The sequence below is a fragment of the Brachyhypopomus gauderio genome, chromosome 14 (genome assembly GCF_052324685.1).
Source record: "Brachyhypopomus gauderio isolate BG-103 chromosome 14, BGAUD_0.2, whole genome shotgun sequence".
NCBI classification, from domain to species: Eukaryota; Metazoa; Chordata; class Actinopteri; order Gymnotiformes; family Hypopomidae; genus Brachyhypopomus; species Brachyhypopomus gauderio.
In genome coordinates this window covers 22,626,292-22,650,839 of record NC_135224.1, presented here as the reverse complement: position 1 = coordinate 22,650,839, position 24,548 = coordinate 22,626,292, and the positions used below count along the sequence as shown (strand labels likewise).

Below are 24,548 nucleotides of genomic sequence, written 5' to 3'. Positions count from 1 at the left end.
CATTAAGTATTTTATGAATTTAGGAAAGATGAATTACAATGCTGGTTACTGCTTTATTAATTCTTTGTTAGGATTACATTTACAATTTACAGGCACCTGAGAACAGCACTTCCTGTTATGACCAATCCATCACACGGCTACACTGCAATCATGCCACTCTGTTTTTAAAAACCCGCTTTGAACAAGTGTGAAATCGTACACGTCTCAGTCCTGCCAGGTACCTCTGTGTGTTCGGTGTCTCATTATGAGACACAGTCTCTAACCCCAATGAGGCTTTCAGGCTGTTTAGTAAGTTGTGGCCAGCTCCATTCCTGGTACACCTCGACACGTTAGGGAAAACTCCTTAACGATGTCCCTCATCCTCCATTTGCTGACTTGTTCCCTGAGGAGGGGCATAAATGGACCTGTGAGACACCTGTGGTGCAACCTGCAGTATTAGCACCCTAATCCCACCTAATCCCACCTTAATCCCTTCACCTTGGGAGAGCACACCAATAACTAAAATACAAATATGTTTTATGGTGTAACTTCAGATATGGCCCAGATGAATGAAACTGAGTGTTCGATCATTCCTTATTACTCCTATTCAACTAAGCAAACGTAGAGCTGGTGATGGAATTTGGAGTGTCATTGGCAAGCGAGTATAACTGTTGGATCTGTTGATATTGAGGAAATGATATCAAAATGAGTGGCATTCAAATGTCAACAAGGTGTTTGTAAAATTTCAGGAATAACCTGAAACCATTAACAAAATACTAAAGCTTCCTACAGTATTTCTCTGCAAATGAAACGTATTCCTTTATCATTATTTTGACTCCACTGCACCAGTGGGTCTGTGCCACTATCATGAAGCAGTGGTGTGTATAGCCAGGCTTCACCTGAGGACCTGCTGGCAGAAGCGATCTTTCTGCTGCGGCCCGAGGAGGGCACTGGGGAAGCCGTGCGGCAGGAGGGCCTCTCGGAGCTGGGCCGGCAGCAGGCCGGAGCAGTGGCGACCCAGGGAGAAGACCACGTCGGCCAGGAGCTCCAGGAGGCCGACCGGGGCCTGGCCACCCATCGCCTGGACAGAGACCACAGTCGCTCGCGTTGGTGCCGGTGCCCCATCCCCAGCAACAGAAGCACAGAGTTCCCAGAATACCACTACGGCGCTTTCTGTTATATGGTGTGTAGACTGTGTAGGGATTGTGGTCTTTTATTTTGGGATCAGTTTATAACATTTATTACTCTGTTGTAACTAAATACAGCCTAGTAAAGGCCCAGTTTTGATCAGGGTGCAACTCCGAGTTCAACGGCTGACTGCAAAAAAATGAGTTCTTCAATCCTTCCTGAACCTGTTGTGAAGCAACACACGTTTGTTGAATTTCTGGGTAAAGTGTCATAATGGATATGTTCTCACTTCCAGCAGGGTGTGGAGGAGCAACGTGCCGTCCTCCTCCAGCACCTCCATCACCGCCGGGACGTCCTCACAGTGGGAGATCACTTCAGTCTGAACAGAACCACACAGAGGAGACGTAAGGGAGACTCTTTATTCCTCTATTTACCTGTTCTAGGCTTAAGTCAGTAACAACTGCTCATTTGTTAAATATCACCGATATCATCACTAGAACCAAATGTTCGTTTAGCTACTGACGAAAAGGAGATTCTGGATTTCCCACCAACGGACTTACAAATAAAAGACATGTTGACTTCAGTGTGGGGGCCTCTGGGAATTTGAACGCTAAGATTCCTACAGAGACAGCGGCACCAGATTAGAATGCAGGACAAATGTTGGGTGCGGTTTGATTAATCTGAAATGTTCGACAAGAATCGTGCCAGTCAGTTGCTCACCACAGTAGAATACAACTTTGATATCAAGACCCTTTGAAAGATACAGATCTGGTTTTCTTTTCAAAACCTGCAACAGAAAAGAAAATTTTTACAGGGCAAAAAATTAAAGAAAAACAATCAAAGTAAATCAAATCAAATTCCTCATGAAATACTGCCTGCTTTTTAATCATTTTAAATCTCCCAATTAAAAGATGGTTAAGATTATATTTTTTTAGTGGTAAATGTCTCATTGAGACTAAAGTAAAACACACCTGTACATGAAGCTGCATAAATGAATCAACCATATCAGGATAGTCCCTCACACCTGAAACATGTTTATCACATTATAATGCATGGCATGTCTCAAACGTTTGTCACTAGATCAATAATAACGTTTTGATTCTAGCAGCCTTACCACGCTGAAAAACAGACATGGTGATATTGGTGATGACCTCCAAAAGGGCAGCGATTGGTCGGAAGTGCTCCTTCTCACCAGCAAATACACAAACCAACTAAGATAAAGACAAATTATCACTTCTTCCATGTCATATTTTGCAAATTAACTAATTGATTAAAGTTTTCAAACCAACTATCACTGCCCATACTTATATTAAATGTTCATGTTTACATTAGTACAATTAAGAGGACGAATCTTTACATTCTTATCCAACCTGTCGTGTGAGGTCCAAAACCGAGGCTTGTGGGTAAACACTGAACAGCTGACCAATCAGCTCACAGAGCTGGGGGACAAGGGGGGCAAAGCCACAGTCAAGGGTCCTCACTGACTTCTCAAACATGGCGCATGCAGCCTGTGAAGAAACAGTAGTACATCTACAGATTGAAACACGAACACACACACACACACACACACACACACACACACACACACACTTACCCCCACCACCTCAGTATCTTTCAGCCACTTGCTCAGCAGGGTCTGAATGAGGGGAAACACTTGCTGCAGCACAACTACAACCTAATAGAACAGGCCAAATAAACAATTACAGATTAGCATTGTTTAATATGCCTGCCTGTGCAACCCTTCAGGCCAATTGTGTAAATAATTTTTAATAGTGAAAGCTACTTTATATCTATAAAAATTCTCTGTCCTGGCTTCAAGATGGTGGAACGATCTTCCACTAGCTGTTGGGACTGCAGTGTCTGTTTGCCGTCTTCAACCGTAGACTGAAGACTCTCCTGTTTGTTGAGTACTTAAATGAGCACTAACACCACAGATAGCACTTGTTGTCCTTGTACTTTACACTGTATGTTTATTTACAGTATGTCTGTTTATTTATTTTCTATTGTTTTTTTTAATTCCTCTTAAGTTGAGCCTGTGTTTATTTGCAATACTAGGTAATGGCATTTATTCCTGTAGTTTAGTAGTAGTTCAAGGGTATGTTGAATTCTGGCCTATCTACGGTATTGTCTAGGATGCATTCAGTGAACAGATGACAAAGCATCTCTCTGGATAAGAGTGTCTGTTAAATGCCCAAAAATATAAATGTAAGTTTGTTGTGACTGGCTACCACAGATACACCTCAACACACGAGTTCAGCTCTTTGTGTATGACTTGAACTTCCGCAGGTTACAGCATGGCAAAAAAACACTACAAAGGTTAACTTAAAATGATCCGCTCAAGAGTTTTTGTTTTGAACTTCAGGAAACTGAGGCTCATCCAGTGATGCTTTGCCCACTAAATCTAACACTCTATGGAGATCAGCAGTGAAGTCAATGTGTTGATGTCTACTATATCCAGTGTTGCCCACCGGGTTGCCGTGAGGCTGGGTTGGGCCGGCACCGCCCCTCTCTGACCCATCGCCTCGTTTGTTCAGGTCCAGTGTGGAGAAGAGGCCAGTGAGCAGGCCCACAACATGCACGACAGACGGCTTACAGGCCAGATCGGGCTGGGGGGGGACACAATTTTACGGTCATAAACCATCTGATGTCGAACAAGTAAAGTCTGTGCATTGTCTTACCGTCTGTTTGGTTAGAGTGTCCAGCTCCTGGATGTGGGGGGAGAGAAGGGGGAGGAGCTTCCCCAGAACCTCCTCATCTGGCAGGGCAGAGAGCAGGTAGCCCAACGCCTGCATGATCCAGACGCTTTGGGTGCTCTGCAGGAGTATATAACACGGTCTTCTCCGTTACTTAACCATTGACTAATACAGCTTTGGCCATTTACTTAATCTGTGTCAGTGTTTTCAAATCATCAAAGCACTTGTCCAGTCTGCATGATTCTTCTGTTTCAGGTCCAGCAGATCAGAGCCAGGTCATCATGGGCTACGGAAAACTATTCGCTAATTCAGACGCGCTGCTATCTGCGCTATCACAGAAATGCACACTGGCGGAGAGTCCCTGGAGTCCTGGTTAGGAACCACACCTCCAAGTCGTCTTCTGACACATATCAACGCAACTGTGTGGACATACAGTGCGGATCACGGGGGGCGAACTCACCTTATGGGTCCGTTTGATAAGAGAATCCTGTAATGGAGAAGACCACAGTATGACTGAGTCCAGACCGAACTGTTGTTCCTTAAGCGAACATCGTGGACCTTCATACCTGCGAGGCCGCCAGAATGTCGTCCGCGTGGGGGCAGAGGTCACACCGACACTCACGGCAGAGCCTCTTGAGGGTGGAGACAGTGGCCACGGAGAGGTCGGCGCGGGACAGAGCCTGCAGGACCATATGCAGGACGGTGGGAAGCAGGAGGGAGTGGTCTGCCAACCACTCTGCCAATGACCCTACAGGTACACAGGCACAAAAACACACGGGTTCAACGACATTTGAAACGGCATCTTAAAACAGCAAACTTCGTAGTTTACATGCAACATGCCTACTGGGTGTCTAAGTGCAGTACCTATGGTAAGCATGATGGTCTCTGCAAGTTGAATGTTGTTAGCGGTGATTAGGGGGATGAGGCCGATCAGGCCAGGAATGACATCTGAGTAACCGACGTCTACTGTCTCAGCTACAGATTGAAAGCCAAACAGCAGAGCCTCTATATCCTCCATGAAAGACAGAGATGGCTTTTACAATGCTATTACAATACTGCTACAATAACCATACACGATGCATTTCCAATTTGCATTAACAGAAGGTGGATCTTCAGCTTTGTTGATTTCAGATTCCAAAAGTCACACTGCATGTAGACACCGTTATAGAGACGCCATTAAAGTGACCACCCGATAGCCGTGATGGCCCTGAGCTACGTCTCACCCTCCAGCTGCACTGAGAAGAAAGAGATGCTGAGAGACACTGACCTGCCATGAGGAGGAAAGCGTCTTATCAGTCAGCAGGGCACCAAGTTTATCATACAGGTTACGGAGCAGCTCGGGGCCCAGCAACTCATACACGTACATCAGAGTGTCAGAAATGTCAACTCTGCAACCCAACAAACGTCATTCTCAACTGCAACAATAGATTTGTACGTCTAAACATGACTAAAGCTTACTGTATATACAGTAATAATATACCCTGAAGTGAAAGAGTGTTGAAAGGATTTTTTAAAAAGACGGTGAACTCATCAAACAATGGAAACCACCGTGGTGGGATTTCCACCTGTAGGTCCTGAACTGCTCCTTGTCGTCGGCGGACCACGAGGTGTGACCCTCCTCACTGGGGAACCGAGCCTTCTGCAGCAAGATATCCACCAGCTGGAGGTAAACCGGTCTGTAAATCCGCAGGTAGAAGGTCTGTTTCTCCCTATCCAGTGAAGAGATATCATCCTGCAATGCAAAGACCAACCTTGGCTCTGAGTGAATACGCTGCTTTTTACTGGCGGTGTTCTAGATGGTGTTTAGAGCACAAATCTAAGCTTGAAATCTGAGAGCTCTCATTCAAAGAAAACATTGTGGAAATAAATTAGTATACTAGTATGCACAAAAGTTGTATGGCATTGGTCTATGCACAAGTTCCCTATTAAGGATTGTACCTGTAGGGTGTACCAGAACGTAAGAGTGAGAGAGCTGGAGGTCTCGTCTACAGGGTAGTGCCCCGGGATACTGGTGCAGGACAGAATCATACTGACCAGAGCCTGGAAACCCTGCCAGTGCTCAACCTTCTCCAGCAGAGTCCTGACAAGGACATATACATCCATAAAACACGACCCTTTCATTAAGACGTTACTACGTCATTATGTCTAGGTTATCAAATGGCGCTGTGTCTAACTTGCAGTGTGTTTCCCCCAAAGCAACAGCAATGCGGCAGATTCCATGAGATGTCTCCATGTCTCTGTCCTCCACTGCTGTCTTTAGCTGCTCCTGGAGACCCAGCACCAGAGGTGTTATCTTCAGCAGCGTGTCAGCAAACCTACACATTCACAGTGATTCATATTAGCAATAGCAGTTCTGTCCTAGTACTCTAAAGAACCTGAGGGTAAATTATCACCTTCACTGCAGGTGTTCTGAATTATACCATAACCATCAAATCCCCAACCATAACACATCAGTCCCAAAACCTTCTCTGTGCCACACCTCTGGTAGTCTCTGGTAGAAAGGGCGCTCACGATGGTCTCCACGGCCACGTCGAAGAGCCTGGGCTCCTTGAGAAGTGCGAAACTGTCCTGCAGCAGGTCCTCACTTTTGCTCATGTCCACGTCCAGCGCCAGCCAGGACGCCACGCACCGCAGGGCCCGCTCCTTCGCCCGGCCTTCCCCGCCCTCCTGGCCCAGCAGCAGATGGAGCACAGGGCACAACGAGCTCCACTCCCCGGCCAGGGCAGCTCGAAGCTGGGCCTGCCGCTCAAGCGGAAGTCCCCTGCTCTGGAGCTCCTCCGGGAGGACGGTCAGAACCTCAAGCAATGCCAGGCGCCGGGCGTCAGCCTCTGCCGCCCCCCCGTCCCTGCTCTGGAATGCCAGCAGGATGTCGGGGACCGCGGTCGGCCAGCTGTCCTGGACAGCATGAAGGATCAGAGAGGCGAGGGCCACAGAAAGACGCGTCAGAACCATCTTGGGCCCGCAGGCGAACTGGATCACCTGGGCGACGAGCTGGGAGCGGAGGGACTCACGCTGCTCGTGGGGCAGGTCGGACCACTGCAGGGTGATCTTAGTGTGAAGCGTGCTGGCCCCAAAGAACTGGATCTCTGGCACCTGGAGCAGGTGTAGGGGAGAGTTGGGTGTTCATGCTGGTACATCATGATGATGGAAACTAAATGATCAAGTTCTAAAAGCTTGTAGCTGTCAGCACCCACCTTACCAGGGCTCAGCAGCGCCCAGCTGAAGTGCCACGCCTGTGGGGATGCCTGAGCCCGTGTCAGCCACTTTTGAGCCACGCTTTTTTGGGCCATGTCTGGGTCGTAGTACAGCTGTTGGAGAGCCTGGGCAAGATAGCAGCAGACATCTATTCAGCATTTGGGCCGTGCTGTGTCTAAACTACACACACATGCTCCATGTCAGTTGCCAAGGATACAATTGGAATCGGAGGGGGATGCCAACCTAACTGCACATGCTACCAGTTATTATTAGTATGTGATAGCGTACCAAGGGTATCGAGTTTCACTTATACCCCCCCAAGTGTCCTATATTGACCTTAGCTTTAGACAACAAATACCTCAGGAATGCATCAGACAAGTGTTGTTGGCAACAAGTTTGAAGATATGGGACGTTTAAGAATAAATTGTGTTTCAGACAAAAAAGGCAGATGTTTTAGGGCATATGACCTATAGCACTAGCCTATAAATGGCTCAACGAATTGCCGATAGAATCGACAGATCAACCTTTAAAATAATACAGACAAAAACACCTAACTCAACGGGAAAAAGCAAAGCACTAGAACAATCTTCGCGCAAAGTGCTAATAATCTGTCGACAGACTGATATGCAGTAAACAATTTGTTTGGATTCAAGCACTGAAGGAATAAACCGTTTAATAGTGTAAATCAGTTGGACTTGTCTGATCCTACCCTCTCCACTGCATCCACCGTAAACTCCGCCGAGTCTGACAGCTGCACCAGGTCTGCCGACATGTTCTGTTTGATACTTTCAACCCTTAGATGAATCTATGATATTTAAGCGGAATACATCATTTCGCCCTTGCTGATTTAAGCGTGCCTTTATCTGTCTGTGCACAGTGGGGTTGTGAGGGTGGGGATACGTGCATATGAGGGGGTGGGAGAGAGAACACGTAAACCCAACCCATCCAGCGCACGTGGGTTCCGCTGAACGACACTTCGTCGATGCTGAATCGCACATTGCATGCGTTTATTTTGGAAGGCAACCGATTATTGGAACCACCCTTATCTGGCGCACCGGCAGTCTCGAGACGTGTCACTGAAACTTAGGAGAAGCTCACGTGCGCGATCAAACACGCCTCGCACGCTCGAGCTGCCTGGAGTGGGAGCCACGCCCTCTTTTCCACACCCCAACCCCGACGGATATTTTTAGAGATGATGTGCGCCGTGAAGAAACGGAACGGAACGGAGATCATTATCACCGAGGGCCAGGAAGACTTGGGCAGCAGGTCCTCTCCTTAAACATACAATGAGGACTAGGATGGATGTTGTTATATGGACTGTCGCCTTTCTTAGCAGCGCGCTCAACCTGAAGGGTAAGAGAGTCCCTTCACCTCTTAAACAATATGTTTGTGTATTTTGGGATTTTGCACCAGCAAAACAAGATTTGTGGTAAAAGGCATTCAGGCTTAATGGTGCATTGTTGTTTCCATGACGTTAATATAACAATACACTTGGTAGACAAATGGTATAATAATAATAATAATAATAATAATAATAATAATAATATAATAATAATGCCAACATATACTTGCATATATCTATGTACATTATATATATATATACATCCTTATTTATATATGTATAAAGTATATAAAGTATAATATGTATATATGTGTATATGTGCAAGTATATATTAGCATTATATTATATATTAACATAGTATTTGTAATATTAAAGTGCACATTGCTGATTAGAGACTATGGTGTTTATTAGGACACCTTAGACACATTAGGACATAAATTTGAGTAATTAGGATGTAAAATATTAAAACTTGAAGGGCAGAGAAGATTTAATTATAGCTGTGATCATTTTATTGGACTAAAAACGATTTTTAAAATGTCTTTTAAGTAAAACGTATTCTATAGAATATGTGCAATTAAAGTATAAAAACATCTTATCACTGAAATATACTTGACTTTTAGTTAAAAAAAATTTACCTGATACCAAATTCCTTTATTATATATTCACACCAAATCTAACAGTCTTGTTCTTTTTCAGGACTCCCCCAGAATCTGTTAATTAGCTTCTTGAAGTGAGAACTTCAGTTTGGGACTTGATTTGAAATTCATGTCATGCACTTCAGTTTGTGTTAATGAAGACAGCCTGACGCTGAATATTTATCAGTGTGATCTATGGCCTTAATTCTTTTTTAATGTAATCTTTTTATCTTTTTAATGTAATCTCTCTAACAAGAGTTGTGCAGATAATTTTTCCTTTCTGGCTTGTTTGTCCCTTTGCACTTCTGAAGCAGTTAAAGGTCACAGGTGCTTTGTACTTCCTGCTCAGATTCATTGCCAACCACTGAAAGCGCACTGAAAGGCACTGATTTGAAAGCACACAAGGATGAAATGTTTTAAATCCACCGCTGACAAAGAACATTTCTGTGTCACATTCACTAAAAGCAAACAATTATTTCAGTTAGATCACCAAAATTCTGAAAACTGGGGAAAAAAACCTCGTTCTTATATTCTTTTGCTTCATGTAGGTGAATTTAGCCCTGCCCCCGGCTCACCCCGAACTGACGTCATCGCCACTCACCCCCGTGTGACCCCGCATAATACTGCTGCAGAGGCCGAGACCACTCGGGCCCTCGTGAACGTCTTCTATCCTCCTCAAGCTGACACCTCGCCCACTGAAGCCACAGGCCCCTCCCCCCCACCAGAGCCTGTCACCACACACGGCACCATCCAGACACACGCCACTCCTTCCCATTCCAAGAAGTGCCAGTTGCCAGGACGCCTCACCAGTCCTAACGCAGTGCAAGGTAACCGCTCGGAGATTATCCTCAGCAATGAATTGTTTTAAGAGTCCTTACCACTGAAAATCAGAGAATTTGTTTTTATTGGAGTCTAGAGTGTCTTTCAGCCCCCTAGCCTACATTAATACACTGTAAAGCAAGTCAAAAATATTACTGACAGTAAAATAATAATTGGCCTATATATTATTATTATTATTATTATTATTATTATTATTATTATTATTATTATTATACAGTCAGAGAGCATTGACTGCATGCATGATCCTATATTATTTTACTTCAATTCCTTTTGAAGGTAATTTGTTCTACCGTAAAAAAGACAGACACACTGAACACCTGACCTACTGAACACCTGACTTACTGAACACCTGACCTACTGAACACCTGACATACTTAACCATTGACACACTGAACACCTGGCACACTGAACACCTGATACACTGAACACCTGATACACTGAACACCTGACATACTGAACACCTGACATACTGAACATGAACTGACTGTCTCACAACTTTCATGACTGTTGGTTTTGCACATTCTCCCAATATGCTTTATGGACCTACTAGTCATGATGAAACACTGTTAGATGCCCAGGCACATGGCTGTGTTTGGCTGAGGTTTGTAAATATTAAAGTGTTTATCATTAGCAGATTGAGAACCTTTCCATATTTAGCATGGCTAGATTTCTTCTCTCTTGGTATACTCTGGCTCAGTGTCCAATCTGTTTCCATGCAGTTTGTGTAAGACATCCAATCATTGGTTGCTTTCTTAATATACGAATACGGTGGGCTGGAAATTTGTTGGTGGCAAAACTTTGTTAATCATTCCGCAATGTTGGCATGTGTAGAATCTCCACCAGCACTCTTGTACTCAGTACAGCTGTTGGTGTGCGTCCTGGGGAAACACACCCATGAACCTGATGCTGTAGCACCTTGCTCTACCTTCTCTACCAAGTGAGCTACGTTAGCATTAATGGTGTGTCAGTTATTGTGTCACCTTGAGGTATACACCTACCTCTTCTACAGGATCTTCCAGGCTCAGTGAGGAACATCTGACCTCTTCCACTCAAGCCACTATTACCACCTCTGAGGCAGTCTCCTTGGTTCCTTCAAGTTCTCCATCTGGCCCAGCTTCAACTCTGATGGCCCTCACAGAGGACCCCCAGACCACTGGACCTGCTCCCTTGGAGAACTTCAAAGAGGACACACCCTCCGAACTTGATGTGGGGGACGAAGGTTTGTGAAAAATGTCTAAAATATTTTGTTGATTGGCCTTGGCATTCACTCGTGTTTAGACAATTACAGAAGTTGCCGTCTTTTATAATGATTTATCTATTTTGTGTGAACAGAGGGCAGGGAATTGTATTATTTAATGTAGGTACCTTGTCACAATAGATGTACATTTGTGGTTTACTGACACCTACAATATAGAGATTTGTAAGCAATATGTAGGTCATGCAGTATTGGTTTAAAGTTTCTTAAGTGAAACTAAATGAGTAATTAGTACCTAGTTATTGATTAGCATGTAATTCTAGTATTGCCCCAAGCCATTTCCTGCCTGTCGAGACTGGGCACTACATATTGCATTTCTTCTCCAATGTTTCAGTCTCGGGCGGAGGACCTCCTGCCTCCCCTCTGGACCTGCTCCTTACCGGGCTGGTCTCCATCTTCATCATCAGCACAGCTTTGCTGTCCATCATGCTCTTCCTCAGGTTTCGCCGGCAAAGCCAGCATCCGGAGTTCCATCGACTTCAGGACCTGCCTATGGTGAGTCTAGAGGTCCAACTCTTCGGTGCTCTGGGGTAGAACACAGATGAAGAATACAGTACTAATGTAGAATTCGGTACTTACCATCAAAGGTATAAGAATATAAAGTAATATAATTGACAACAGGCTCGAGATATTTCTTCTTGATCTTCAGATCGGTCCGTTGTTCAAGCTTATGTGTTTGCGCGATGATGCAAAATCTGTTTTATTTTCTTCCCCACAGGATGATCTATTGGAGGATGCGCCGTTGTCAAGATACACATATTAAGACGCGATGCTCAGGGCCACCACTTTCTGATTGGATATATGCAGGTCAGAGGCCACCTGCCGCTAGGATTGATTCAAGACTGAACCTTGAAGCATAAAAACGCCACAATCTGAACAGGTCAAAACTGCTACTGCTGACTTATATTGGTTTTCCCAAAAGGACCCTCATCATCAGGTCTTACGTTAATGAAGTCTGATTGATTTAAGAGTTATCAGGTGTGGGGACCTGGAATGAACAAACTCACTTAGAGCCCTCCCAAAGAGTGGGTGAAATTCCTTGTTTTCTCTGAGATGTTGAAAGTATTATTACAACTATAATTGACCAGTTGTTAATTGAGATGCCACTGTGGTGTCAGGAATTTATTTTCATTAGTAGAGAATGTTTTGCTAAATCTTTTTTGTACAATTTTGTGTTGGTGAATGAAGAGGTGAAATAACTATCCTCTAGAATATCTAGAGGACTTATTTGTATTTTCCAGTTTATTTGAAGGTAATTTTTCAAATGTATTATCCTTTAGGACTCCAATATAACAATTCAGTGATGATGAATAGATCTTTTTTGACGTATTAGTGTTTTAAAATTCTTGAATTTAACGGTAATGTCGATTTACTGTTTAATTAACTAAAATTCCAAAATTAAATGTGATGCAATATATTGTGGTTAAAATAGTGCCTATTGTATATATTGTGCCAAATATACTATATTGCAAATCATGGTAGCACTATACTGTATTGCCTAGCGCTCTGTAGATCACAGAAATCAAAACAATGTGTGAGAATTTTAAGTAATAAAAATATTGTATAAAGTGTTCTAAACTGAGACTAGGCAGTTTCGTTGTTATCCAGTGAGGGTATACTGTAATGGCGGCAGTGACGGTGTGAGACCAGGGGTTTGTTTGGACGCACTAACAGCTCGTGGTGCTTTAAGAGAGAGTCTTCACTGTCGTCTTCCAGTCTCAGCGAAGTGAACGCGTAGCATCGACAACAGGAACCTTATATAAAGACTAGCGTGAGGGAAAATGATGAAAGACAAGTGAATGGAATGTTACAGTGTGGCGATGCTGAGAGAGGGCGTGGCCGTCGGAGTGGGCGTGTCTCTGCGGTGCTGGGACCGACACACCATGCAATATTCCACACTAGTTTACATGTTTCTTTCTGAACATAGGAAGAATCCTTAAGTCTACTGTCCAAGTTCTGGACAGCAATATCGAATGATGTATTTCATCCCACAGTCAACTACAACAAAATATTTCAGTGTTTTAAAAGACTTTAATAAGGTAATTAAATTAAAAAGGCAATGTTGCTGTTTTTGATTAAATGTATTCAATGTATAGAAAAATATTTTATATTTCAATTTTATATTTAATTTCTTAAAAGTTTTTAGTGAGACTGGCGATATGAAAGAGTTAATAGTTAAATTTTATCAAGGAAAACTTTAAACAGGACATTATCACGTATATCACATATTATCACTAACCCTAACCCAGGTAGATAAAGCAATATGTGATGTTAAATTAAAATAATAATAAACAAAGCACTAGTACTTAAATTCTAAAGTTAACAGAACTGGCAGAATCACAGTTTATATCTCATACAGAAATTATACAGCAATTTATGTGAAATATAAAAAACAATACAAAACCTTAAAATCACCAATCCTTACAACATGGAACTCTTATTAACTCATACAAACAAGAACATTTAATGGATTCAATAACGTACTGTTAAAAACGTGTGAACTTAATAAGATAATGTATCAGTCATTATCAGTCAAGATTCCAGTAACAGCTCATAAAATGTTGATGCAATTATTTAACAAAAAGTCAGACTTTAAGAAAAGGTTGAATATACAATAATAGAAATAACTGCATTGTATCTAACATAAAAAAGTCACTCCGTCCGTCTTTCCATAGGTTGCCGCATCTGTGAGATGATGATGTCACCATATGGCGTGTCCTGGTGTACTGTCACTTGCTTCAAGTCAATTTGCTCTGTTAACGTGACAGGACCATTAATCACAAAGAGTTGGATACAATATCATGCCATTACAGATTTCCATTTGCCAATATGTGTGCGTTCCATTCGGATTTACCCAACAGGTTCCAAAAGGCGTGCGCGACAGTTCTGCGGTTCACCACAGGTGGCAGCAAAGAGTGAAAAGTGACCTCCTTCTCCTCCGTAACCAGCCTTCAACAACATAAGAGGAACTTTTGAGAGCTTTCCAGAATGACAGGTCACCTTCTGTTAGAACACACTGTGCCCACACTTAAAATGTTGCTGCAGTACAACTGTTATGTGATTAATGGAGGCCCAGTTTCCCGGCTGTACGACATGTTAAGACAAAGGACTAAACAACAGTGCAGGGTTACTAAGTCTGCATTAGACCCAGAGTGTGTTATAAAGTTGCAGAATTATTTGTATGTGTTAAGTTCACAGTACCCCAGTGCATCCTCAATACCCATAGGCCCGGGCTCCACTTCTGGAGCCCTCTCTTCAGGAATGTCCTCCAACCCGTAGGTGGCTATGGGAACTGGAGACCTACCCATGCAAAAATACATATGGAACTAGAGTATTTGTAGGAACATCAAGGTCAAAGGTGAGATGACCTCCTGCACCAGCCCGCAGACGGGGAGGCGGTGGAATGTTGACACTCACCGCTGAGTCTCGGACATCTCCAGGGGCAATGTGTCTCGATCTGTGGTCTCCAAAATCCCCAGGGATGATACTGGAAGAGGGGTGTAATATGGAAGGTCTTTTAATTAAATATGAAACTTAAATAAATAACTAAGAGCAAAGTGTTTATTTAAATATTGAGTGATCTCTGCTTCTATGTACTGTGATCCCCTGCAATCTGAGGGATTATTCCCAGATTAGAAGCACTGTTAACATCTGACCTGGAGTATCATAGTGGGTGATATCTGACTCTGACATCTCTCTTGGTACCTGCATAGGTAAAGGAGCAATAATAGTACAATAATCCCAAGCCTCAAACAGTTAACAGAATGAATGAATGAATGAATGAATGAATGGATGGATTAATGGATGGATGGAAGAATGAATGTACTTCACTGATTCACAATATCAAGATATAATGATTGAGATGTCTACAATCATCATGTCAAGGAGATATAAGAATGGCATGAAAAAGACTGACTTTAAAAGACCTGCAAAGACCTGTTATGAACACTTGATTCGTTGTGTTAGGATTAGTTTGAACTTGAGAGAGCCTGCCACAGGTTTGACCTCTGACCTCCTTGGAGACGACCTCCTCCTCAGGCTGTCCCTCGTCCAGTTCCTCTCTTACCCTCTCCCTCTCTGGGACGACCTCTGGGACAACCTCTGGGACGACCTCTTGTGGAGGCCAGAGGGAGCGGAAAGGGTGGATGATGGCGTTCCGCCTCCACAGCTGCAGGATGTCGAGGGGAAGGTCTATGACAGGGAGATGTCAGGAGGGAAGGTCTATTACAGGGAGATGTCAGGAGGGAAGGTCTATGACAGGGAGATGTCAGGAGGGAAGGTCTATGATAGGGAGATGTCAGGAGGGAAGGTCTATTACAGGGAGATGTCAGGGGGAAGGTCTATGATAGGGAGATGTCAGGAGGGAAGGTCTATGACATGGAGATGTCAGGGGGAAGGTCTATGACAGGGAGATGTCAGGAGGGAAGGTCTATGACAGGGAGATGTCAGGAGGGAAGGTCTATTACAGGGAGATGTCAGGAGGGAAGGTCTATGACAGGGAGATGTCAGGAGGGAAGGTCTATTACAGGGAGATGTCAGGGGGAAAGGTCTATGATAGGGAGATGTCAGGAGGGAAGGTCTATGACAGGGAGATGTCAGGAGGGAAGGTCTATTACAGGGAGATGTCAGGGGGAAGGTCTATGACAGGGAGATGTCAGGAGGGAAGGTCTATGACAGGGAGATGTCAGGAGGGAAGGTCTATGACAGGGAGATGTCAGGAGGGAAGGTCTATTACAGGGAGATGTCAGGAGGGAAGGTCTATTACAGGGAGATGTCAGGAGGGAAGGTCTATTACAGGGAGATGTCAGGGGGAAAGGTCTATGATAGGGAGATGTCAGGAGGGAAGGTCTATGACAGGGAGATGTCAGGAGGGAAGGTCTATTACAGGGAGATGTCAGGGGGAAGGTCTATGACAGGGAGATGTCAGGAGGGAAGGTCTATGACGGAGATGTCAGGAGGGAAGGTCTATTACAGGGAGATGTCAGGGGGAAAGTCTATGACAAGGAGATGTCAGGGGGAAGGTCTATGACAGGGAGATGTCAGGAGGGATGGTCAGAGAAAGCAACTTCATTGATTTGTCATGAGATGAAGATAAGGAGGATGAAGATGTCAGATGAAGATGTTGGATGAAGATAGGAGGATGAAGATGTCAGATGAAGATAGGAGAATGAAGATGTCAGATGAAGATGTCAGATGAAGATAGGAGGATGAAGATAGGAGGATGAAGATGTCAGATGAAGATGTCAGATGAAGATAGGAGGATGAAGATGTCAGATGAAGATAGGAGGATGAAGATGTCAGATGAAGATAGGAGGATTGGGGAGATTCGCTGAACCAGAGTTCAGTTTCACATTCAGTTTCACTGCCATGGGAACTGACATACTGTGTGCTAAGATGGTCTGGATAACATCTGCCAAATGTTGTAAAATGTCTGCAGGAGGGTTTAGACGGTGTGTGGACAGAGGATGAGGGCCCAGAGCATGAAGTATTGCAGAGTATGATGTATGAAGAGGATGAAGTATTGTCATGTGTGAAGAGTCACTCACACATGCACGGGTTACTGAGAAGTGTTGCAGCATTGCTCTCTTGAGAAGGAGCGTGGATCAAGATGTCATCCTGGGAAGGAGATAGCGAGGGGGACGTTTTTGACATAGTGTCTTGGGGACAAGGTGGACAATGAAACAATAACTACAAACATGTTTAGTCAACTAGGGCATGAGAATGTGTGTGTGTGTGTGTGTGTGTGTGTGTGTGTGTGTGTGTGTGTGTGTGTGTGTGTGTGTGTGTGTGTGTGTGTGTGTCATGTTCTTAGAGATGACTCCAGTGTCAATTTAGTGATCTTATTTTGCAGACATTATGGATATGACGCTGCCAAATGTCTACTCTTCTCCAGCATAATAAAGAGAGAGAGAGAGTGAGGGTGAGAGACAGTGTGTGTGAGAGAGACAAAAGAACACAGATCCTACCAAAGAGTTGGTTTCAGTTCTTGGGTTATTGAGTTGTGCCTGCAGTGCTTCTTGGGAAATCTGTGTGTGTTCGTCAAAGAAGACGAGCTGCCTCCTCCTCCTCCTCTTCCTCCTCTGGCGCTCTGGAGAAGACTCAGTACTTGGTGCGTCAACCCAGAGGAAGAGAGCGGGTGCAACAGGACAGGAACAAAACGTTACCGCCTTTTAGAGTTGGACTGAATTCTAGTTTCCAGACCAGTTGAGGGCTCTCGTACTGCTGCTGATACCTCTCCTCCTCTGGGCTGGGGGAGAGAAGTGGAAATGGGAGGGGCTCAGGAACCGGGGTCCTCTCTCTCTCCTCCAGCTCAGGCATCTCTGGGGGCAGCCCCAGCTCCTCCTCGGTTGCCGGCAAGACATCTCTGCTGGACACTTCAGTGACTTGAGCTCTGGGTGAGGGAAAGAGGCACAGTTCCTCGCACCCAATGGACACTTGACAGGTTCTTGGTACTAAAGGACAACTAAAGGAACTTGCAGCCATTGCTCTGGACTATTTGATCCAGAAAGCACTTTCTGACGTACGGCTCCATGGAGATGGTAGATCCTGTCAGCTCCCTCATTTGTTCGATTTCGGCCACTGCTCTCTCATGCTCTCTCTCAATGGCTTCTTCTCTCTCTCTCTCCCTCTCTCTCTCCTTTTCTCTCTCTCCCTCTCTCTCTTGCTGTCTCTCCTCTTCAGCTTCACGCTCTCTGTCCTCTTCACCTGTAAAAGAGGTTGTGAGAGGGGATGTAAAAAGGATAAAGACTTACTTGTAGTGGGCAACACTTCCTCCGCAGTGATAGCTGGCAATAAAACCGAGGGTGACCGCTCTCAAAAAGGGGGGCGTTATAAAAAGGGGGGGCGTTATCCTCACCGTCAGGGAAGTGATCTGGTTGCTCCAGGAGCATGTCAGTCATGTCGACCTCCTGCAGGTCCTCCACTTCAAACTGACCAGAGCAGCCCACAAACACGTTGGAGTGAGTGAGATACTCCAAAATGACCCGAAGCTGCAACTCAGGCCCGTGGGCCTCCGCCAAGGGTACCAATCTACAGACATACCTCAAGCTGCTGCATAATGATGGGTTTCCTCTCTGTCAACGTGATGGACTCCTGGCTGGCGGTGATACCTGCAGGAAGGCAGAACTTCTTAAGCCCATGTGAGGCTCCTCCCACCTACTGCGCTGATCTATGTGAGGCTCCTCCCACCTACTGCACTGATCTAACTACTGTTTGCAGTTATTTGGATCTCCAATTCTTTCATCCTCTGGCCCTATATGAGCGTCTGTGGGCACCTGTTTAGATCCTGCAGTGTCCCAGTCTTTAACTCGACCTGTTCCTAATACGGACAGATGTGTGTGTTAATGTCAGCTACAGTTTCATGGTCTTGCTCACCATCTGAAGGTGGGCTCACACCTCTTACAGAAGGTGGGCGCTCTGGTGGAACCACTTCCATTTGCGGAGCCAGCTGCCAATCAAGGGAACACAAGAAGCACTACCAGTGGGAACTTGGGTAATTCACAGTCAAGGCCATCTCTAACAAGCCCGTGTGTAGTCATAGTTCCTGTATGCTTCTGTTTTTGCAAGTTAAAAAAACATCAACCAGTAATTAAAACATTTCATGGTTTTATATATAGGCAAAAACTACAATCACTCAAATACAAAATCACTTCTCCAAAGACAATATCAATATCAGAAATGTAAGCTGTAGTACCATATTTATCCAGCAGAGGGCATAGTTGATAGCCGTTTAAACCGCAGCATCGTCAGTGTACATATCTACCTGAATCAGGTGACTTGGGCTCGCAATGCCGAAATCCATTATTCCAAAGAAAGGATCTGTTGCCCACTCTGACTCTTGCAGGACCCCAAGAATATCAGGAACCAGGTGCTTTTGCCTGACACAAATGAAGAATGTCTTATTGCATTTCATCTCTGGTGTCGTCAAAAGTGATTCTGATGATCAAAAGCCACTCTTGACCTCTGACCTGATGTCATCCGGGAGCATGTCGATCGGGATCTTGCGGTATCGGTGCATTTTGTCAATGGCCTGCTGAAGCTCCTCTGTGATACAGTCATTAAAAACGTTACAAGACGTTTTGGTTAGAAAATCGATAGAACTGCACCAGTCGAGTATTGAACAGCAGATAATTTAGAACTGCAGTAATTATGAAACATTTCCCGAGCACCTAAAATAGGGACGTAAATGGCTATACCAGCATTCTAGTGCTGACTGTGTAATGGTTTACAATGAATGTTGTAGTTGAACTGGGAAAGAACAGCGGACAAGCTGGTTAATTAAACAGCTTTATTAAATTTATAAAATACTAATCTCCTATGTTAGACTTCATATCTCGCAATCATAGGATATTAAATCATAGGCCTGATTATAACTTAGCATTTTAAAATAATGACATGCTAATCAATAATTATGTGAAACTCGTAATTATCACTTACTAAATGGCTTCCTTTTTGTGCAAAAGAAACAGGCAGGTCTGAAGACCATTTTTAAACATGGAAAACAATACTTGTTGGCGTTACGGTGTTGATTGGACCCGGACCCCCTCTCACACATTACCCAGCAGAAGTTGGCACTGCCTGTGGAAGACCAGCACCACGCCGTACTGCAGCTGCGAGGACAGGTAGAGCGAGAAGCGCGGGCGCGGCAGCCCGGGGGCCGCGGGCGCCACGCGCACGAGCACGTAGTCCACGATGTCGCTGCTGGGAGAACATCACGCAGTGTGGGCATCACTGTGTTGGTCCAATCACACTTTATATATGTGGCGAAGAGAGTCCAATAGATTTTATACCATATATATATATATATATATATATATATATATATATATATATATATATATATATATATATATACTGAATCTATATATATACTCTGTATAACCTTTTATATAAACTATATAACCACATAACCCTTTATTACCTATACTGTATATATATATATGTGTGTGTGTGTGTGTGTGTATATATATGTGTGTGTGGACTGAGACGCATCGTTGAAAAATACGAACCCTAGAGTTAAAAGTGCGCTTACCATGTTCGTTGAACGTTAACTTTAATCAGATCTCTCCGGGTAATTTTCCTGCCTTTTGTGGCTGCCAGCCTGAAGAAAATACAGAATATATCCAGTGCAGACAACATGGAGACAATGTGTAGATATCTTTTGTGGATAATCTATTATCAAAAAAAGAAATAGCGTTTGCCTTACTCCTCATAATACTGAAGTCGAATAAAACTTACCATATTGTAGCGAAACATCCACTTCTGTGATTGAGTACATTAGGATAGTAAAACATCTTTCCAGATAGTATAATTTAGTTATAGCCTATAAAGTTTCCAATAAAAGTATGATCGGACTTTCGATAGAAATTAGTATACTTTTAGCTTAGTGCTTAATGTGCAAAACCTTTTAAATCGATGTCAGTTTTTTTGTGTAACATGTTTTGGGAAGATCTCCAATGTTATAGCAGGATAATCTCGACCAATCTAATCACAATCATTCCCACTATGGCCATTTCTTATTGGACCATCGGGTTGCCATAGCAGCCCCAGTCCGGAGCAGATTTACTAAGTGTCCTCAAGATCTAAAGCTGACCTGAAAACATACCAAGAGTTGTTTATCTTGCAGACGCAACCAATTTTGACATTAATATTGAAATAACCCAAACAGAAAAAAACCCAAAAAACGATTTGTGTCTGAAGGCTAACATTGTTAGCATCATCTTAGCTACGTTTCCCTGTAACTTGAGGTTGAGGTTAAGGTAGACTGAGACTTATTCTTTAACGCAGGTAGCTTGAATTGCTTTGGTGATGGCATAATTAAGTAGTCTATACTGATAATTATCATGTAATATCGCACTATTAGAATGGGATAAAATGACTGATTAGATCTACGTCAATTAAACTCGTTTAGGTTGGAAGAATATGCCACCAATCCTTACCAGGTTTTACCAATCCAATCTTAAACCCTATTATAATATAAACCCTACGTCGTGCACCTCTCCATTTTTGTAACTTCAGCGGAATGAACAAGTCATGTTTGCAGGGTTCATACACCTTTACAAAGTGGAATTTAAGGTCCATTTTCAATATTTTCCAGCACCTTCAGTTTAATTAAGTTACATATTTATACAAATACACATATACTCGAAATGATTTGAAATAATTCGCTTTTACATCACATTAAAAGAGATGGCAACGTGATTGGTAATAGCAGAAGAATAAAATAAGTTTGTTGGCGTATTAATATCTACTTAAATATATGGTAGTTTGGTTAGGATTTGTTCCGGTAGCTAACTTAGATACCAAGCTAGCGTATATTTTATTAAAAGGTAGTTTATTTTCTTCACGTTCTCTCGTGTTTTGCCCTGCAATTACAAGAGGTTTGTATCTGTGAGGAGAACTGTTCAGTCAGACAGCTATTTGTTGTGAAACGAAGTAGTTACAATTTCAAGCATTTTCAAGTACTTTAGCCTAAATTCCAGCACTTTTCAGACCTGGAACACAAAGCGACATTAAAATTCATCAGGTAAATGTTCATCCCCCTGTTTTTGAGGGCTGTTTCTTTATACTACCACATATCATTACGCACAACGCTGCACAGAATGTGACGCGTCCAGTATAAATGCTTCCGCCGCTCGGTCGCGCGCAGCAGAGTCGCGCGCGTAACTGAGCCTTTAGACTCCGCCCCCTCCGGTAAGACCAGCGGCTTCCCGTAGCAGCAGTACGAGCAGCGACGAGATTATTGAACGGAAACCGTTTCACTTAGGCGTTTATTTCGTGTTCTGCTCTTTATAACTATTTTTCACAATGTCATCAGCGTCTAATATTGTCGCAATGAAGAAAATCGTACAGCAACTGCGGTTCGAGGCAAATATCAACAGAGTTAAGGTGAGCGTCTCCTTCCACAGTTTGATGCTATTTAGCTTTGTGGCTAGCTGGCTGAAGAAGGGCGTGGCCAGCTCAGACCCGTTAGCGCCAGGTCGGTCCAGGCCCGGTAACGGGGACCCTTAACGGGGCTCTGTGCCGTCGTGTGTGCGGTTGAATAACGACCACCGTTGTCCACGAACGATGCCATTTGTGACAGTAGCGAAGTAGCTGGCGAGATGCCGAGTTTCCATCCGTAGTTAGCAGTGCTATGTGGCGGTTACATTACCTCAGGTTAGCCGAGTAGCTCTCGGTGTCAACACACAAGAACCGGGAATATTACCGACAAACCTCCCGTTTAGTCTTCAACACGTCTGAAACGGTTATGTGTCCAGCTAACGTTATACCGTAGGGTGTGGCAGTCAGGGCCTGTAACGGGGGTTGTGGTCGTTTCTGTTGCTAATGCTACCTAGCGTCTTCAAGCACGACGGGACGGGGGGCGAGCTAGTTCCCGCTGCTAATGCTAGCACGTTAAAATGCTCTTCATGGGTTTCAGGTCTCTCAGGCGGCGGCTGAACTTCAGCAGTTCTGCGTGCAGAACGCGTTTCAGGACCCTTTGCTGACTGGAGTGTCTTCGAGCACGAACCCCTTCAGGACACAGAAGCTTTGCTCCTTTGTGTGAGACCCTTAGAGTGGATTCCTGCCATTGGTAAGACGTGAACTTGTGTTCTTTATGCATAGTTGAGTTATGCTGAGGAACAGGCTTTGCTAAATATATTCTTTCTTTTGCAGTCTCTTCCCTCTTCCTGTGACCTTTATGCTGGGGAAAAGATGAACCACTGCCATAACCTGTAAATTAACCAGCAAGAGCACAAAACTGTTCAGCTAGAAATCCTGTAACATTACCTCATTAACACTGATGTTTAAAACCGACATGGAGTTTGCCCACTGGATTCCTCAATTCAGGTGCATATGCTGTCAAATAAAATAAACAGAACTACAGTCATTAGTACAGTAACATGAGTTTTTATCCATATGTTGTCACAAATCTGGCTTGGGCAGTCCAGTGTTCATAGGTGAAGACCTCAAACTAATAAGCCTGCCTTAAGAAGTGTTTAGTATTGTTCTAGCTCGGTGGACAAAACACTTTTGTATTTCATGTGGCCCTGCAGTGGAACTCGGTAATTTATTGTGCCTTGGTGTGTTTCTTTTTTAACTACTCTTGTTTCTACCTTGTTACCCCTGGCATTTTTTGTAACAAATAAACCACTGATTTATATACATTACCGCGTTGTTTTTTTCCCCTGTTTGCTTTTGCTATTTTTGTCAATTGTGGTTTTTACACCCCAAACGAAATTTGTCCTCTGCTTTTAACCCATCTGTGCAGTCAGAACACACACACACCAGTGATTACTAGGGGGCTGTGGATCACACGTGCCCAGAGCGGTGGGCAGCCCTAGCCCGGCGCCCGGGGAGCAGTTGGGGTTTGGTGCCTTGCTCAAGGGCACCTCAGTCATGGCCTCAGGTAGGTCTGGGAATCGAACCCACGACCCTCCGGTCCGCTAGGCCATGACTGCCCATAGCATGATTTTCTAGCAAAAATCAGTCCCGTTGTGTTTTTAAGTGTCTATCCTTCTTCAGCAGGGTTAAGACTGTTCTAGACACATTTGGCTTTGTGCACCAACAGACAGCTCAACACAAAAGGTCTTGCTAATACTAAGAAGAGTAACATCTTTTGAATCGCTGAGTGAATCATTGTGTAAAATGTCTTGAGTATTCTAAGATCTAAACACTGATATTGGCATGAGTATCATGGACACTCATTAAGAAACATTAAGATTTCAAATGTGTGTATACATAGCAAATTGTAGCATTTGTATAAGCTATACAGACCCATTCCAAAAAGTTTATTAATTTACCTAATTCCATTAAAAATTTATAAATACATAGATTCAGGGCCCACACTTAATTATTTACATTTTGTATTTTTACATAATTAGAGCTTCCAGCTCATAAAACCCACAAAAAACAGGATTTAAAAAATCTGAATACTGTGGAGGTTAGCCCAAACAACTTCAGTTTTTGCAGGAAAAAAATTAGATCACATCAAATCAAAACATGGCACTTTAAAATGATACGTCAATCTTCAATACTTTGGTTTAATCACTGCCTCAATGCGACTTGGCATTGAGTCAATCAGCCTGTGGCATCAAATCAGATTTATTGTCACATCACCAGAGTTACAGGGACACCGGTGAGTGAAAAACCTGCGAGTTCCACAATTTGCAGCGACAATATTTACAATAAGATGTACAAATTACAATTTAACTAGTGTATGTACATATAAAAACTACTTTATTTTATTTTTATGACTACAGAGTAATTGTTCCAAATTTTAGATATCTTAAATATATTAAATAGACATGTGATATTGCACAGACAATGAAGATGAATGTAAAACAAGCTATGGCTATTACAGTAGATGTGCCAGTAATCACACTGAGTATGATTGCCTGGGACTTATGGAGGCTCAGATTTCCTTGACGCTTGCCATCAGCTCTTCTTTTGTTGTTGGGTTTGGTAGCCGTCATTTTCCTCCGGAGAATACTCCATAGATT

The 24,548-nt window shown here is 43.6% G+C and overlaps 4 protein-coding genes across 11 annotated transcripts; 2 read left to right on the top strand and 2 right to left on the bottom strand.

Moving 5' to 3' along the window:
- Window positions 1–19: 19 nt before the first annotated feature.
- On the bottom strand, window positions 20–7,899 carry ipo13a (importin 13a). Of its 4 annotated transcripts, none has more exons than XM_076972540.1 (21): window positions 7,705–7,899; window positions 6,995–7,120; window positions 6,280–6,893; window positions 5,975–6,115; window positions 5,739–5,880; window positions 5,366–5,532; window positions 5,068–5,188; window positions 4,665–4,812; window positions 4,367–4,548; window positions 4,261–4,287; window positions 3,786–3,920; window positions 3,576–3,713; window positions 2,702–2,782; window positions 2,478–2,615; window positions 2,222–2,291; window positions 2,079–2,131; window positions 1,828–1,894; window positions 1,668–1,726; window positions 1,397–1,486; window positions 879–1,060; window positions 20–382 (listed from the first exon to the last, which is right to left on the bottom strand). In XM_076972540.1, the coding sequence occupies exons 1-21, from the start codon at window positions 7,765–7,767 to the stop codon at window positions 286–288; spliced, it is 2,841 nt and encodes a 946-aa protein (XP_076828655.1). In that variant the 5' UTR covers window positions 7,768–7,899; the 3' UTR covers window positions 20–285. The 4 variants fall into 4 exon arrangements, with proteins under 4 accessions (XP_076828655.1, XP_076828656.1, XP_076828654.1 ...); XM_076972539.1 differs by having other exon boundaries at window positions 21–382; window positions 2,222–2,318; XM_076972541.1 differs by lacking the exon at window positions 3,576–3,713 and having other exon boundaries at window positions 2,222–2,318.
- Window positions 7,900–7,910: 11 nt separating this feature from the next.
- On the top strand, window positions 7,911–12,598 carry LOC143474891 (uncharacterized). The gene is made up of 5 exons (XM_076972547.1): window positions 7,911–8,348; window positions 9,521–9,799; window positions 10,822–11,031; window positions 11,402–11,562; window positions 11,786–12,598. Exons 1-5 carry the CDS (start codon window positions 8,282–8,284, stop codon window positions 11,828–11,830), a joined length of 762 nt encoding a protein of 253 aa, XP_076828662.1. The 5' UTR covers window positions 7,911–8,281; the 3' UTR covers window positions 11,831–12,598.
- A 572-nt stretch (window positions 12,599–13,170) lies between these two features.
- Window positions 13,171–21,728, bottom strand: LOC143475199 (meiotic recombination protein REC8 homolog). 5 transcript variants are annotated; one of them, XM_076972962.1, is made up of 18 exons: window positions 20,305–21,728; window positions 20,099–20,167; window positions 19,625–19,767; window positions 19,035–19,110; window positions 18,830–18,944; window positions 18,442–18,514; window positions 18,109–18,176; window positions 17,924–17,996; window positions 17,592–17,772; window positions 17,288–17,458; window positions 17,034–17,172; window positions 16,614–16,683; window positions 15,080–15,258; window positions 14,724–14,772; window positions 14,485–14,554; window positions 14,288–14,367; window positions 13,922–14,016; window positions 13,171–13,820 (listed from the first exon to the last, which is right to left on the bottom strand). In XM_076972962.1, the coding sequence occupies exons 1-17, from the start codon at window positions 20,358–20,360 to the stop codon at window positions 13,961–13,963; spliced, it is 1,668 nt and encodes a 555-aa protein (XP_076829077.1). In that variant the 5' UTR covers window positions 20,361–21,728; the 3' UTR covers window positions 13,171–13,820; window positions 13,922–13,960. The 5 variants fall into 5 exon arrangements, 4 of the variants coding, with proteins under 4 accessions (XP_076829077.1, XP_076829074.1, XP_076829076.1 ...); XM_076972959.1 differs by having other exon boundaries at window positions 13,172–13,820; window positions 14,269–14,367; XM_076972960.1 differs by having other exon boundaries at window positions 13,173–13,820; window positions 14,269–14,367; window positions 17,300–17,458.
- A 3-nt stretch (window positions 21,729–21,731) lies between these two features.
- Window positions 21,732–23,216, top strand: gng5 (guanine nucleotide binding protein (G protein), gamma 5). The gene is made up of 3 exons (XM_076972963.1): window positions 21,732–21,954; window positions 22,487–22,639; window positions 22,723–23,216. The coding sequence occupies exons 1-2, from the start codon at window positions 21,874–21,876 to the stop codon at window positions 22,610–22,612; spliced, it is 207 nt and encodes a 68-aa protein (XP_076829078.1). The 5' UTR covers window positions 21,732–21,873; the 3' UTR covers window positions 22,613–22,639; window positions 22,723–23,216.
- Window positions 23,217–24,548: the final 1,332 nt, after the last annotated feature.